This window comes from Pyrus communis, chromosome 11 (assembly GCF_041283825.1).
Source record: "Pyrus communis isolate YQ-2024b chromosome 11, ASM4128382v1, whole genome shotgun sequence".
In the NCBI taxonomy this organism is placed as follows: domain Eukaryota; kingdom Viridiplantae; phylum Streptophyta; class Magnoliopsida; order Rosales; family Rosaceae; genus Pyrus; species Pyrus communis.
In genome coordinates, this window is record NC_142575.1 from 1,337,856 (window position 1) to 1,353,449 (window position 15,594).

The 15,594-nt window shown below is 36.5% G+C and overlaps 1 protein-coding gene and 1 long non-coding RNA gene across 12 annotated transcripts in view; one reads left to right on the plus strand and one right to left on the minus strand.

The window, feature by feature from the left end:
- The first annotated feature begins 2,463 nt into the window (after window positions 1–2,463).
- Window positions 2,464–11,854, plus strand: LOC137741410 (uncharacterized). 6 transcript variants are annotated; one of them, XR_015952848.1, is made up of 8 exons: window positions 2,471–2,663; window positions 6,936–6,988; window positions 8,459–8,954; window positions 10,329–10,581; window positions 10,834–10,923; window positions 11,032–11,139; window positions 11,249–11,484; window positions 11,558–11,854. It is a non-coding gene; the product is annotated as an uncharacterized LOC137741410 (long non-coding RNA). The 6 variants fall into 6 exon arrangements; XR_015952850.1 differs by lacking the exon at window positions 8,459–8,954 and having other exon boundaries at window positions 10,343–10,581; XR_015952846.1 differs by lacking the exon at window positions 6,936–6,988.
- Window positions 11,855–13,985: 2,131 nt separating this feature from the next.
- LOC137742188 (disease resistance protein At4g27190) overlaps window positions 13,986–15,594 on the minus strand; it is a 73,912-nt gene continuing 72,303 nt past the window's right edge. For 4 of the 6 annotated variants that reach the window (XM_088679693.1, XM_088679691.1, XM_088679692.1 and 1 more), the window contains one exon: window positions 13,986–14,207. In XM_088679693.1, coding sequence (XP_088535819.1) covers window positions 14,159–14,207 — 49 coding nt within the window. In that variant the 3' untranslated portion in view covers window positions 13,986–14,158. Of the gene's footprint in view, window positions 14,986–15,594 lie in introns of all 6 variants that reach the window. The other 2 variants (XR_015953315.1, XM_088679694.1) reach the window with 2 other exon arrangements.

A 15,594-nucleotide genomic window follows, 5' to 3' on the forward strand; every position in this document is an offset into this window, starting at 1 on the left:
TTTTCGAACACAAGAATCAACCAAAAAAATTATATGTAAATACACACACACACACACACACACACACACACACACCGAAGAATCAACTCTCTGAAACAGATTACCAAGAAGAAAAAAAGGAAATACCCCTATTTGGGTCCAAAATAATATTGTTAGGCCGAGTGTTTGTTTGTGCTCGGCCCAAAGCCATGTCAAAAGTACTATGGGTTGTCTGGTGATTCCGGGCCATTCAGCAGGGATGGTCGAGTCCTATCACAAAAAGGAGTAGTTCAGATAAGCAAAAGGGTCGAGGAAGTCTTAGTGCAATTAGGATTCTCGACCAACAATGAATAAAGCCCTAAAAAGGGGTGAGTTCAAAGTCCTAGTGGGAGTAGGGTTGTTTGAAGCAAAGTTGGAACGAAACAAGAACTCCCAATCCATATATGAGTTTAATTCGATCTCAAGAAGGAGTTGGTGCTATAAATACAAGACATCATGCAACAATTCTGGACCTTCAATTCAACACACAATTGCTCTGTGCAAAACCTCTCAAACATCTTGAGATTTTTATTTTCTTTTTCCCGTCGACACATCTTCAGTTTGGATAAACAGCACTGTGAAGACAACCGGCGAACACCTTCAGTTTGGATAAACAGCATTGTTGCTGTAGAATCAGCTGACCGAGGAGCACCTTCAGTTTGGATAAACAGCACTGCGTCGAAGCCTACTGGTTACCTATCCAAGTCTCGGTTGAGAAGGGTTTTCGAATCCTTATTGGCAGAGATTATCTTATTAGCCTTTTCGGCAAAGTAAGGTGTTACGAGTTACGACATTCGGTGTATTAGACGCCGAGTGATTTTATGATTGGATATTCACGAGTGAGTTTCAGATTTTAGCATTATAACGGCCGAACCACATTCACCATTAAGACATACATCACTTTTGAGTACTTGTGTTCATATAGTCTGGTATTGATTCGACGTGTTTATACCCTTATGAATATAATCACTATGACCGAATCGGGCGTCGACAATTTGTGAACTTCGCAGACCTAGCAGCCTTGTCTTCAGGCTCGAGAATCCAAAGGTCGAGATCTATTCCTTCCTCGGCTGCAGTCATAAGATACAGAAGTCAGTAACGCGCTCAACGCAACATTAACAAATTTTACTCCTCGGCTAAGCTCAGCCGACGAGTTGGCACGTCCCGCATTTAACCGAAGGACGTAATTAGCTTATTAGTTACTCAGCCTGCGCGCCACGTAGGTTTTGTAATTTTTAGGGTCAACAACCCCTAAAACACCACTGTCGCCCTCTCACCTATTTCCGTCGACCTCCTCCATTTTTTTCTCTTCCTTCTTCTCTCACTCTAACCTCGAATTGGCATTAATCAGAACCATAAGACGCAGCCAGCAACGAAATCGAAGGGGATTTTGGTATTTGACAATTAAAGGAGATTCCTCCTCCTCAGTCTTAGTCTCTCCCTCTAAATTCTCAAAAAAACCTCTCTAAAACCCTAAAATGGGACTCCGGCGACAATTTAGAAAGTGATGCTTCATCGTTGTTCCCTCACGATCCCTCCTCTCAACCCTGAATTTTTCTCATCTGACAACAGCATGGTCACTGTCGTTGTGCCCTCCGACAACGCATTTATGTCCAATCTTGACTTTGGGTTCGATGCCACTGAAATTGCAAGTTCGAGCTCACCTTCGACGACTTGGACGACCTCTACCTGCCATCGGTGGCCGAGGATTTCCTCATCCCTGACGGCTTAGATTTCAGCGCGATTGCGTCGCATTCGGGGTCTTTTGAATTGGGAGCTCCGCAGTTTCGGTTTCTAGCGTTGATAAGGGTGAGCGTTGCTGCAGAGACTTAGGTTTTGATTTCCTCGTCCTTGACGGGGCTCTTCGATTTGAGGGCTTGGGGTTTGAAAATCACCAAGCAGAGACATAGGTTTGTTCCACGAGAAACATTAGGTCATGTTGGTGGTCTGACGTTGACGGGGAACAACGACTTCACCACCGTCTAAGTTGTCTGGGTACGTTGGGAAAATCGTCGGAGAAGACGATGAGCAATGGCAGCAGCCACTGAGTTTGGGGCTGTGCAAGATGGAGTTTTTTAGAGAGAGAAATGAGGGAGGGAGATAGAGATGAGTTGAGTGATTTTGTTTTAGTTTAGTTTTTTTAATTGATTTTTAATTAAAAACATGTGGGTTTTGTATTTGTCACGTCATCCCTTAACAGTTAAATTGACGATTTGATTAATGAATGTATAAATTTATAATTAAATTATAAGTAAATGTATGTGACTGGAATGTTTTAAACATGTTGTATGGGGTTGTAATTGCATCCAAATTTGAAAGGGTGAAATGTAATTTATCCATTTTACAAAAATGTACGTGACTGAAATGTTTTAAACATGTTCTGTGAAGTTACCATTGCATTCAAATTTAAAGAGGTAAAATGTAGTTTACCCATCTTACAAAAATGCCAGCTTTCATTTTCTGATTTCTGTCAGGACCAGGAGAGAAAGAAGAAGAAAAATAATGGGTGTGGGTTTCAGGCTTTCGGCCGCACTCTTCTCTCTCCTCTTCTCTGCTTTAATTTGAAAAAACAAAAATGGCTGCTTTGCGTCTCGGCGACGGATGCATTGGCTTCTCCACTCGGTGATGAGTCGCTCTTCCGAGAGGTTCGCAGGTTTCTTTGGAATTAATTTTTCTCTACTGTGTTTCAATTATTTTCTCAAGTTTTTGCGTTTCTTGATTTGTTTTTGGAATTTGAACTTGCGTTTCTATTTGTCGTTGTATTTTTATGAAGTTTAGTCGGCACATTCTTGATTTTCTTTCTTTAAATGTTTAATTGATCCCGAGTTTCCTCATGAATCTGATCTACTTTGTTCAAACATTTATCTGGTTAAAATTTCAGTAGATTTATCTTCAGAATTCTTTCTGAAATTTTCAAATTTTTTAAGAAAAAAGAAGGAACTAAAAATTTGTAAAATGGTTTACTTTTGGCTTGCATCTGGAAATTTGAATAACAAAATTAATCTTTGTCTGGTGGATTATGAGGGAGTGGCATACTTGTAAATAAAAAAAAGTTTATTTCTAACAGAATTGCCTCACAGAATGGGATTTTCCCTTAGGGGCAAAAGCTGGAAAATAATTTATTCCGTTTTGGGCTTTTAATTCAGCCACATCTGTTCAATGTTTGCGGAGCTTAATATAGATTAGTTTGTTCTTATGATTAAATATGAAACTCTTGATTAAATAATAGTACACAGTGATTTTTGGTTAAATTAAACTTAGTTCAAATCATTTTCGTTAAAGTTTTCTATATTTTTAGATTAGACTTAATTAGATTAATAGTTCTCATGGTAATAGGGTAATTGGAAGATAGTGCATGTGGTAAAAAAATTAGGATTTAAGCCTCTGTAGTGAAGTTTATTAGGATTTAAAGATGTGATATCCACACACCTTTTTTAACTTCTCACACATCCTTCTAATTTTCGATCGTCTGATCGGATGAATTGAAAAAAACAACAGACATAAATTAACAAAGGATGTGTGAGAAGTAAAATGGGATGTGTGGACAGCACACCCCTAGGATTTATGCCCAAAATTAAAAATTTCGTCAACTTTTAACCTAATATGAGTGGTTCACGTGCTAATAATTAACAGAAAGTTGATGGAATTTTCAATTTTGGACTTTCTTTTGACTACCCTATCACTACGAGGACTAGTAATCCAATAAGAAAGCTTACAAATTCTAAAAAAATTAAAATCTATAGTTTCAAATTCTATCATTTTGAAGTTACTTAGTAATTTTAAATTTCCACTTCTAGAATGCAGAGAGTTAAGAAAATAAAATGACATCCTTAACTCACTCATTCAAAAAGAATGAGGATCCTCCAATCACATCTTTTTATCGTACATTTTACGATTAGTTTTCGTTAGGTATTGTTTATATTCAATTTAAAAAAAAAAATTTACAATAATTTCTAACCGCACAATAAACAGATGTGATTAGAGAATTTTCGAGATTCTCACAAAGAGAATCCGGGGAGAATCCTTTTTCACTCAAAAATACTTTCCTCTTTTCTATTTTCTAACACCTCTCGAACTCACGTTGACATACCACATCATGATCAGTTTGTCAAAAAAAAAAAAATTAAGCCAATCTCTAATAAAGTAAATTAAATACATAATTTCCAACGGGTTGTACATCTGCATTTTCTCTCCATACTTGACAACTTGATGATCTGAGTTTTCATTCGCCAACTCCACTCCGCCACCATGTCCGTCCAGTTCAACTTCGACTAGGTTGCTGTTGGCGTGGGGTGTTAGCACAGCTACTCACTCGTAATTCGTAAGAGCTGTAGATGGACCCTCTCCGTAGAAATTTATGCATAGACTTCTCTGCTTCAAAAACAATTTGTAATTCTCTGCCAAACGGATCCTAAGGCCATTTCTAACCGAAGAGTCCAAAGGGCCGAAACTAGTCTGAAAGCTATCTTCAATTGAGAGCTAGGCCAGAGGGCTCATGGGCCCCACGGAATCTGAAAGGGTCAAAGTGCCAACTGGCTGGCCTAATCCAGCCAGCTAGCCTCGAACTGGGCCAGAAATTCTAGCATTCATGTCGGATATAATCAACAGGAATTCTAGGCCAAATTTCAAATGCAATGGCTAGTTGACGTCAGCTAGTTGTTATTTTTGAATTTTTTTTCTATAACTTCCTATAACTTCTATTTTACAAAATTTGTTTTATATTTTTTTCTAAATTATATTTTTTTCCTATAACTTCTATTTTACAAAATTTGTTTCATATATTTTTTAAATTCTATTTTTTTCCTGTAACTTCCTAAGTCATTATACAACATTAAATTAAATTAAGTAACATGAAGCAACATTACGTTGTATTTAAATTTAAGTTGTAGTTTTTAAATAATAAATTATGTTTGGCCGTATAGCCCTCAGTTGAAGACGGTTTTTTATAACAGGGCTAAAACGAGCCATATGACCCTCAGTTGGAGATGGAGGCAAATATGGCCATGTACTGTTCATTAAAATATTAATTTCTTAGAGAGCTAGAGGGCTAAAACCAATGTTCTAAAAAAGAGCCTAGGCAGCTGCCTAGGCGCTAGGCGATGGCAAGACGAGGCGTTTTCTTGCAAATTGGTTGGAAAAATCAGATGGGCTCTAGGCGGGGCTAGGCAGAGCTAGGCATTTTTTTTTTAATTAAATTAAAAATAAAAATCCTATCTAAGTTTAAGTGGTTTAAAATTGAGAATTTGTTGTATATGTGTTATCCTACAATATTCCTTACTATGGTTATATGGCATATATGCGTAATGTGTTTTTAAATTTTGGACTTGTTGGATACTCTTTTTGTATTTTATCATTTTTTTTATTATCTTATCCATGGATTTCATACAAGTATAATTTTTTATAAGTGTCAATATGCACTTATTTACAAAATATACTAGAAATTTACCTAAATCCGCCTAGGCGCCCGCCTAGACCCCACCTAGCTGCTTAGGCACTAGGCGCTAGCCCACCATCCGACTAGCGCCTAACGTTTTTTAGAACTTTGGCTAAAACGAACCATCTAGCCAGCCTTCGGCTAGAAATGGCTTAAGCATCACAAGTGCCTTTATTTACATAGTTGCACCTTAACTTTGGATAACTTGTTTCTTAAGATTGCTTAGTCAGCAAGTATAGTGGGCATATTGTTATACTCCACATGTACATTCATTGAAGGTTAATGAGAATACATTTTTTTAGATTCAATCTTTCTCTAAACTTTCCCTCTGTCAAACTGATTCCTTCATAATTATCACACTTTCTACAGTTAGCCCTCCCCAACCAGCTTTAGATAACTTGTTTCTTAAACTTTACCCTGAAAATATATACAAAAGTGATGAAATTAGGGTTTCACCATAAAATCAATTGACAATACGTATGGTTGATTTTCAAGCCTACACATGGACAATAAGTGTGACGTGTGAGCACGTGTGACCCTTTAGACTTTCACACGAGAGACAGATCTGCCGATTTTCAAGCCTACACATGGACAATAAGTGTGACGCGTGAGCACGTGTGACCCTTTAGACTTTCACAAGAGAGGCAATATGTTCTGATACCATGATAAAATTAAAATTCAACTATAAAATTAATTGACAATATAAAAAGTAGCCTAAAATTATATAAGTCTTTAAATAGACTCGTCTCTCACCAATGTGGACGAACTCTCCCCACACACAATTAACTCTCAACCTTTTTTGAACATAAAAGCAAAGCAAAGTTTGCAGTTAGTGTCAAAGTCAGGTAGATTAGCTTACTCCCCTCAATATTGCAGCCGCTCTCTTTGACTTGTACAGCTCCTTGCTGAGCTCTTTTCCTCTCCTTAAATACTTGTGCTTCAATATTTTTCTGTTCATTCATACCACTACAACATTTTGGGTTTATTACGACTTGAAATATAGGGCGTATAATACTGATATGTTATAAATGATATTATTCACAACATTTATAAAGCTCATGTCATAATACTTGTGTATAGTCTGTCATTCACAGAGTCACTTTTGTGTAAGTCGTAAATAAAATTATATATGACTTAAGCGTTGTGTGTTGTATTTGACAATTTATACAAAGCATTTCCTTTTTCTTTTAAAGCTTTGCGTTATGTCATAAAGTGGACTTTCCATATACTGGGGTTCGTACCTCTTATGGTACACATAACACTTAGTAAATAATGGCTTTTAGCACAGAAGTTTTGTTGTAAAGAAGCCCGCTTAATAATTCATTCTCGTGCCGTCTATTTTTTATTTAGCCGCTTCTTTTTTTGGGTTTTTTTTTTTTTTAAAAAAAAAAATTCCCCCTCAAATCTTAAAAGGGTTTGTATTTTCTTGGTAAACTTGAAAGAGAAATATAGAGTGGATTTTGAAACAGAAAAATGATGCTAGGGTTATCTGAAGACTGGTGGAGGCGCTGACAGCGCATAAGGCCGAGTATCTTGGTACGAATTCGATTCTGGTCCCTGGTTCTTGCTCTAATTTGCATTTTTGTGAAAGTAGATAGGCTATTTAATGGGTTGAAGGTTAATTGGAGAACAGATAATTGCAGTTATTTAGTTCAGTTTTGCAATTTAGCTAATCGCTTTAGCGTAAATGCTTTGTTCAACGATAAGTATGGGTGGGCTGAAAGTATTCGTGCAATTTACAATCCAAATAGCAGCTTCGTGTCTAATTGGGTTGTAGTTAGGATTTTTCCTCTAGCTAATTATCAATGGTGGGTCTTAGGGAGTGGAGCCTAGAGGCAAAGTTTAAAACTAGGTTTTTGGGCATGCAACGATGTAGGAGCCAAGGAAGGTAACTGGAGAAAATTAAAATATGGGGTAGATTTTTTTGGTTATTGTGGGTATTTGGGTTATTATTTGAACATTGGGCTTAAATGAAAGAAAGCCCAAGGATGCCAAATTAAAGAGGACTTGCTCGAAGCCCAGCAGCACCAAGCCCACAGGCAAAGTGAAGCCTTCTCAGCCAAGATATAAGCCACGTGCTTACCATTGAAGTGACAAGTGATGGGGACTAACCTACTACGAGCCAAAGAACACTTTCTAGTGGCATTCCAAGTAAAAAGCTGATGACTCACTACCCTCAAAGTGCTTTTGGGCAAGAACAAAGTCACAGCAGTCGGGCTCATTTGCCTATAAAAGGAGGAAGAGGTCCTAGAAACAAGGACACTCAACCAATCAAACAAACAAACATACAAACTCCGTTCTCAAGCCAGATTTGCATTCAAAAGCTGAAATCAACCCAGATTCAGTCCTTTTTAGCGACAAGCTATCTCTTGTCCAGTTTAAAGCTCTGCTATCTCCCTCGGTGGTGCAGTATCGATTCCCTTGTGTAAAATTGTTTACCATTCATCCCTTTTTAACATATAAACCCCTGTTAATTCAAAGAGAAATGATTGTAAGAGGTTCAACTTTGACAGACAAGGTGAAATCTTACCCGAAGCTCTTTGTTTGTTTTCTAAACTTGTAGATCTATTACTTAATGCATTCTTCAGCATGTATTCAAGTCATTTCCATCAGTTTTCCTACTGAGAGTTCCATTTGCATTTGGATCTGGTTAGTTTAATGGATATGTTTTCATTAAAATCAATCAAGAACTAAGCAAATAGCTTAAGGGGATTTGGACTCTCTTCATTCGAACATACAAGACTATGAACTAAAAGTCCTCATTTACAAGGCAAGAAAAAGAACTTAATGTGGACTTAACCCATCCACGACAATCCTTTGATAACAAGAAGTCTGAGTAACTTGGGGCGCAAGTAATCGACTAAAAATACTCTTGTTCTACATCTACTATATTGAGATAGCAGTGGCACGCCTAACACTTAGTTAGTTTTGATTGCGAGCCTCAAGGCCTACACCTAAGGCCCCACAAAGGCACATTTCAGAACTAACTTTGTCCTCTTCTTGTAGCACATCCACAAGTAAGAGCCCGACTACACATCCAAAGTGCCAATCCCTTAAGAAGCTGTGCGAAGGTCCGAGGATCCTTCTCCAAAGAAATCTTAGACACCAACAGTGGGATGTCGAATTGAGGCATTTGCATTTGTTTCAAATACAATTCGGGTTGGCTGTGATTCAATTAAATGGTGCCTCACAAACCCGTGGTTTCGGGTTTCTAGAGCTTAATTGCTCAATCCCTTGCAAATATACGGGGTTTGTAGCTTATTTGATGTTCAATAAATTTGACGAACATGAGATAGAAGCCTATGTGAGGGTTCATGTGCTATGCGGGCTATCTGGGGAACAAGTAAAGATGCAGGGCGCTGAAGGAGTGAAGATCTTTGGGGGTGATGACGAAGTTGGTTTTCATGAAATCCTCACCTCAGCCTGTTAGGTGTGGGTTACGAGAGCGGGGCTGGTACGGGACTGGAGAAGGACCGAGAAGGTTGCTGACTGTATGCAAAAGGTGAGTACTAGGTGTTATAGTTTATGGTTTGATAAAAAGTATAGTTCCTTGTTTGCTTACCCTTTAATTAGGCATAATAAGCTTAATACTGTTTGGTTTTATTGGGATAATATGCTGATAAATAATCAACTATGGATTGATTTTACTAGTAAGGTGTTAATGGTTTACTGTTGTGAGAATTATGTGAGTTGGAACTTGGCTTGTCTAAATATGATTGCTGGTAATTGTATGCTTAATCGCCAGGATGTAGGGATTCAGGTAGGAAGTAGGATTGTGGGGGAGGGAAATAGGCTTGTGGGGGATGTTGTGGCATCCATTAAGGCAGCAGGAGCTGCGACGTCTTCCCTTAGGCTAAGTAACGAAGTGTTAAGTCCAAGTAAAGGAGTCTGAGGAGATGCAGAAGCAAGACCGAGCTACATTAGTCTGACTAAAGAAATAGATTAATGAAGTGCATGATGTGGAATTGCAGGGGTCTTGGAAGACCTGATTTTAAGAGTAATTTTAATTATTTGTGTGCTAGTTTTAAGGTGGACCTTTTTTGTTTAATGGAAACTAAAATAGATGTGGAGAAGGTCCATGGAAACTTTTATGGAAAGTTTTTTGATAAGATGATTAGTTGTAGCCCTGCTGGTAGGGCTGGTGGTCTATGTTTAGTTTGGAACTCGTCCAAGGTTGTAGTTAATGCTTTCACCTCGACTGCTTGTTATTTGCCTTGTTTAGTGAACGGTCCTTGTTCTACTTAAGATCAGTTTTTTACGTTTGTGTATGCTTTTTCTAAAAAACGGTTACAATTGGAATTGTGGGAGGATATCCTTAAATTAGATCCAAAGGATAAAACCGTGGTGCCTAATGGGTGATTTCAATAATATAGTGAACATAACTGAGAAGAAAGGTGGCTGCGAATCTAGTGTGTTCCAATTACAGTAGTCAATCGTTCTTATGTGGATTATGTTTTGTTGATAAGATGGCCAAGACAAAGTTGTAGAACCCTAGTACCAGGGTGCTGTTGACGTTTATAATTTTCTTTTGAAGGGGTGTTTATCGCTTTTATACTTTCATTGTTTACTCTCATATGTACAATACTGAAAAGTAAGCACGTACTGACGCATAATTTTAGTTCCATATTTATACATAATTTTGATTACATGTCCAAATTACCCAAGATTCTTTTTCCTTCACAAATTTGTGGAGTGCGTTACATGGATATGATTCATGTATGAAATGCACATGACTCTCACTAATTTAAGGGTTGCATCGTTGACTGTACAATTTTCAGTTCTTTATAATCATGAGTATAGACAGTTTTTAATTCTTTATGATCATGAGTATAACAATGGTTTCTATAACAAAATTCTGCTAAATATGTACTATCAGTATTTGTTTTCCAGGTTCATTAGTTGAGGATGATTTTTCCAAGAAAGAAAAGATCGCGGCATTCAGGCTGATCTAAAGAATATTATGTTGAAATTGCACCTGACATCTTACAAGAAGAAGACGAAGAAGTACCAGATGACCTATTTACAGAGGAGTCGAATCTAACTAAAAGAAAGAGGGGTCATACCAAATAATGTCAAATTAATTCAAGATTGGAAGACTTTCCTTGCAAAGATGACTCTAAGATGAAATTGTAAGCTCATTCTCCTTTTATTTTATTTCTAAGATTAGTTATCTTCGTTTGAGTTCAAAATTGGGTCACAGAAATCAAATTGATAGTAGTTAAAAGTCTATTTCAACACCAAGCCCGTCTACACAAGAATTTGGTGTTAGTTAAACATGTGTGTGATTCTATCTTGATTGCATGTTAATTTAGTTTGAAGATGGATTTGGTACATGCTAGCTAATCGATACATGATATGAATCATTGGTTTCCTTTTGATAGGACAAAAGCGAAACATTCAGAGAGATGAAGTCTAAGCTACTCCCGCACACATGTAGTCGCAAAGGATATGCTAGGTTGGCGGAGGATTTGGTAATTACATTTGATTCTAGTGCCTTCTTTTCTACAGGACAAGAACAATTTACTAATTTATTCTGTGTTCTACTGTGTGTTTACTACATTTATGTTTCTATTTTGTAGAAAAGAAAAAGTGTAGACCCTTCTCTAGTTTCTAGAGGTGATGTTTGGATTTCAGCACATACTAAGAAGGGTGGTGGACCATCCAATTTGCTTGCTGCGGAGACTATTGTAAGTAATTTTTAGCCATTTATTTCTTCTTGTTTGTTGATATGCAAACTGATGAGGTCTTAACTTTGATGTTCTTAACTTTGATGTGCAACGTTACGAAAAAATTAAGCAATATGGAAATGGATCATCATCTGGTTTTCGAGGTGATGTTCTTTCCAAAGTTTCTGGTGCTGAGCGCCATGGTTGTGCAAGAGGAGTCGGAGGTGGTGTTCCTCCTGCAAAGCTTGAAATATTATATTTTCAGAACAGAAATTGCGTAATCACCAAATGGATGAAAAGGTGCACAATTTAACTAATCGGGTCAGAGCACTGACAGAATTGGTGCATCTTTGTATGAAAAATCAGGTTAGTGATTTAATAACATTGGGATCATATTGAATATTTGTGAAATCAATTTTAGTGACACATCAAATGACAGGGTAATGATCTACCAAGTGAGGCATCTCCTGACACACAGGTTGCAGCTCCTGAGGCACATGTTGATACTGTCGCAAGAACTGAAACTCGTTTTTCCCAATGCGCAACAAATGAACCGTGGTGACCAGGTTGATACACTTTTTCAATGAGCCTTCTAACTATTAATGCTCATTGGCTCTGTTAAAAGCTCTGCCATTCTCAATCTAACTAGAGACATTAGAAATGATCATTAACTTAGTTAAAAGTTATGATGCTTTGGTCCTTTTTCATAATTACGAAATGGTTTGATTATAAGACACCTTCTTTTTGGTCCATCAACTTATTTATAACTGCTCAATGGTACGTAGTGTGATAATTTTTCAAATATTTGATATTAAGACAGATATAGGATAACATAGAAATTATTAGGGCCTTCAGCAACAAAATTATGAAAAAGTGAGTGTGAGATACAATTAAAAAAAATGAAAGAGAAGGATCATGATTCATGATCTAAAGGTTTGAATAGGGTAGAAAGGATTTAGTTTCATTGTTAAAATTGGTTGTGAGCTTATTGTTATTGTATTGTCAATTTGTATATTTACTTGAACTATCTAGTATCAATTTGGTTAGATATATCTAGCACCACCACAGAAGCCGTTTGTGTATATATGAAATAATAAAAATGATAAGTTGATTGGGTTCCTTGGTATAGAAAACTTCATTTTAATCCTTGGTAAAGATGATTTTTAGATTATAACCATGAGTAAGATCAAAATCTAATTTTAGTCCCTTGATACATTAATAATCTCATTTATTAATTATATTTTGATTTTTTAATTATTTCTCATTTTCTTCCTAATTTTTAATATATTAATTTTATTTCATTTTAATTATAATTTTCATTTCATTTATCGTAATATATTTTGTTGTAAACATTTAGATAAACTATTTTTTGCCATACAATATATTTTGATGTACTTTGTCTTCTTCATTTAGGTACATTAAATTCATTATAATACATTTCAGTGCATACATTTAGGTACACATATTTTGGTACATATATTTCGATACAAACATTTAGGTACAATAATTCAATATAATACATTTCGGTGCATACATTTTGGTACACACATTTAGGTACGTTAATTTAATATAATACATTTCGGTGCATATATTTCGGTACATATATTTCGGTACTAACATTTAAATACATTAGTTCAATATAATACATTTCGGTACTAATATTTAGGTACATTAACGAGTTTTTCAAGTTTGAAGAATGTTAAATAAAATTAAAAAAATAAAAAACTCTTTTTTGGTCAAAAAATAAATTAAAAATTATATGTTAATAAATTTAAATATTTAATGGGAGACATTAAATAAAATGCACATTAATTATTTTGAATTAAGGACACATCAATGAATTATAATCAATATATAATCTAACACCAAATTTATTTTAAATTTCAATCATCTTGAAGGATCAAAGTTAAAAAAACCACTAATTTATATACACTTATTTATTCTATCTCTTTTTACTATTTTCCAGATTGCATTCAATAATAGTTTCCTATAGATTTGAGAATTAGCTCAGCACTTCTTAAGGAATTTCTTTGTTTTTTTTGTTTTTTGGTTGGTATGGTGCTCTTTTGTGATCAAATTGGTTGCTCTATGGACATGGAGGATGTGCTTGGGAGATCGGTTTTTTGGTATGATGCTACTTTTTAGGCATCATTAGTTTTCTGCTTTGTAGGCATCACCGTGTGTGCACAGTGAAAATGGCAGAGAGAGTGCATGAGGGAGAAAGTGAGAGAAGAGAGATAACCGAGAGGGTGTAAGAGAGATTTTCTGCAAATGACCTCTGGGTGGGAGGAAATAACCCATCTATATACGAGGAAAAATATCATTTTTGTCATATTGTTGTGCATGACGTTTGTATATTCGAAAATTCCTATTTTTGTCCTAAGTTTAAGAAAATGAGTCACTTTTATCTATTTCCTAAAAAAAAATATGAGTTTGCCAACAAGAAAAGCGACATGGAAATGCATATACAAATTCCTATATGCTGACAGTGAGGCGCACACAGAAAACAGTACACTAATCAGATTACCATGCCTATACGCAAATAGGAGAATGCCGCACATATCATTCATGGAAGAAGGAAAAGACGAAACAAAAAAAGAAACAAAATTGGGAGATGAAGAGTCCAAATTAACTTGCGATATCAATCCTTGTTATATATGCATACAATGGGAGCCTTGGAAGTTTTTGCTTCTAAGGCCACTGTGAATCCACCAACGTGCAATGATTTAGGAGATTAAATTCTTACAATTAATCCCATAATTTAGGATATTTTACCTCTGCACAAGAACCTTGCGGTTGGCACTTTAGGAAATTAGATTAGTGTGCAAATAACATGACACTACTGTATCATAACTCGTACGTGGAAATATGGAAGTCTCCCAGATATTTATACATATGGAGTCAACAAATTACATAAGAAAATGTCTAAATACAATAAACACACAAACAAAAAGATGGACCTCCATATTGACCCAACAGCCCAAAAAATAGTTTTGAGCCCTAAACAGAAAAAAACATCAAAGCAAACCCTAGCAGCTTCCTACCTTTGCCGCCAACCTGCTTGCCGAACGAACATCCCCTGCAACCATCTGAAATCAAAATAACCAGAGCCCCAAAATGAAAATTAAGCCACAGCAGGACCCAAAACAGAGCCCCAAACTCCTCCACAGAGCACCACAACAGTAGCCGCCACAAATCGAAGAAAGTCAGTGGGAAAAAACCCACTAGCAACAGTGCCAACAAAGGCAAACCAAAGGAAGGAGGTGGTGTGAACACCTGAGCCAACGCTCTACTCACCTTCCGGGAGAAGCGCGATAAATCGCGTTGAAAAAAAGTGGGAGGCGATCCTGTGGAGTCGAAGAAGGATGGAGCCAATCTGGATTGGGGAACTTTTTTTTGGGGGGGGGGGGGGGTGGGGGGGTGGGGAAGGTCGAGAGAAATAAGGGGAAAAGGTGGAAGGAAGACGAAAGGAAACAAAGGGGAAAAGTGGAAGGAAGGAAGAAATGAGAAAAGTTGGAAAAGATATTGAAGTCAAAGAAAGCAGATGCACAAGGGGCTGAGTGGCAAACAGGCCACTGGGCAGCGGAAAATGGAAGATGAAGGAGAAGGAGAAGGAAAGAAAAAGAAAAAAGAGAAAGGAGAAGGGAAGGACGGCCACCAACCTTGGCCATAGCTAGGATCGGCGGCTGCGGGAGGAACGAAGTGGAGGACACACACACCAGTGAAAAAAGCTCTTAGAAGGAGAGAAAATCTCTCACAAGGAGAGAAGGTGCCACCACCTGGATGGTGAAAGATGCGCGACCTTATGCAATAATGTGTTTCTCATCAACTTCTTCCAGGAAAATTAATTACCTCTGCTCCCACAACCTTTTGGTCAATTCAAAATAATGGACAAGTATAAGTTAGCAATTTGCTTTGGTCTTTGCTCTCCAAATAAATTTATAACTATTTGTGTAATTCAAGTATTAAAAGAAATTCAAAGCAAAAGATAAATAATGGCAGAGCTAGAAATTTTTTACCGGATGGGCTAACTTAATTATTTGAATCTTTATAAATAAGGAAACTTGATACAATATTTTTTCACAATATCAAAGTTTCACAAGGTGAGTTAAGAATTTTCATTATTAAATAAATACGTGTTAAAATTCAAAACAATCCAAACTTGTATATGTACGAAAAGTGACGAGAAAAAGGATGTTCAAAAAGAGATGGTTTGTAAACTGTAGTTATATAATTTTATATAATTAAACCGATAGTGCACCTTCTATGGATTCTCTGCTATCGTCAATTCTCATGCCAACATTATAAAACATTGTGCAGAAATCAGAATACAGGAGAGAGTCCAACTTTTAAGAGATTCCCACTAGCATTCTCATTGATTGATATGTAGTAGGTAATTAATTTTGATTAGTTAATCAATTGGTATTTGATTTGTGGTAATTTTAGCCATTTCCTTTGAAGGAAATAGAGAAAATA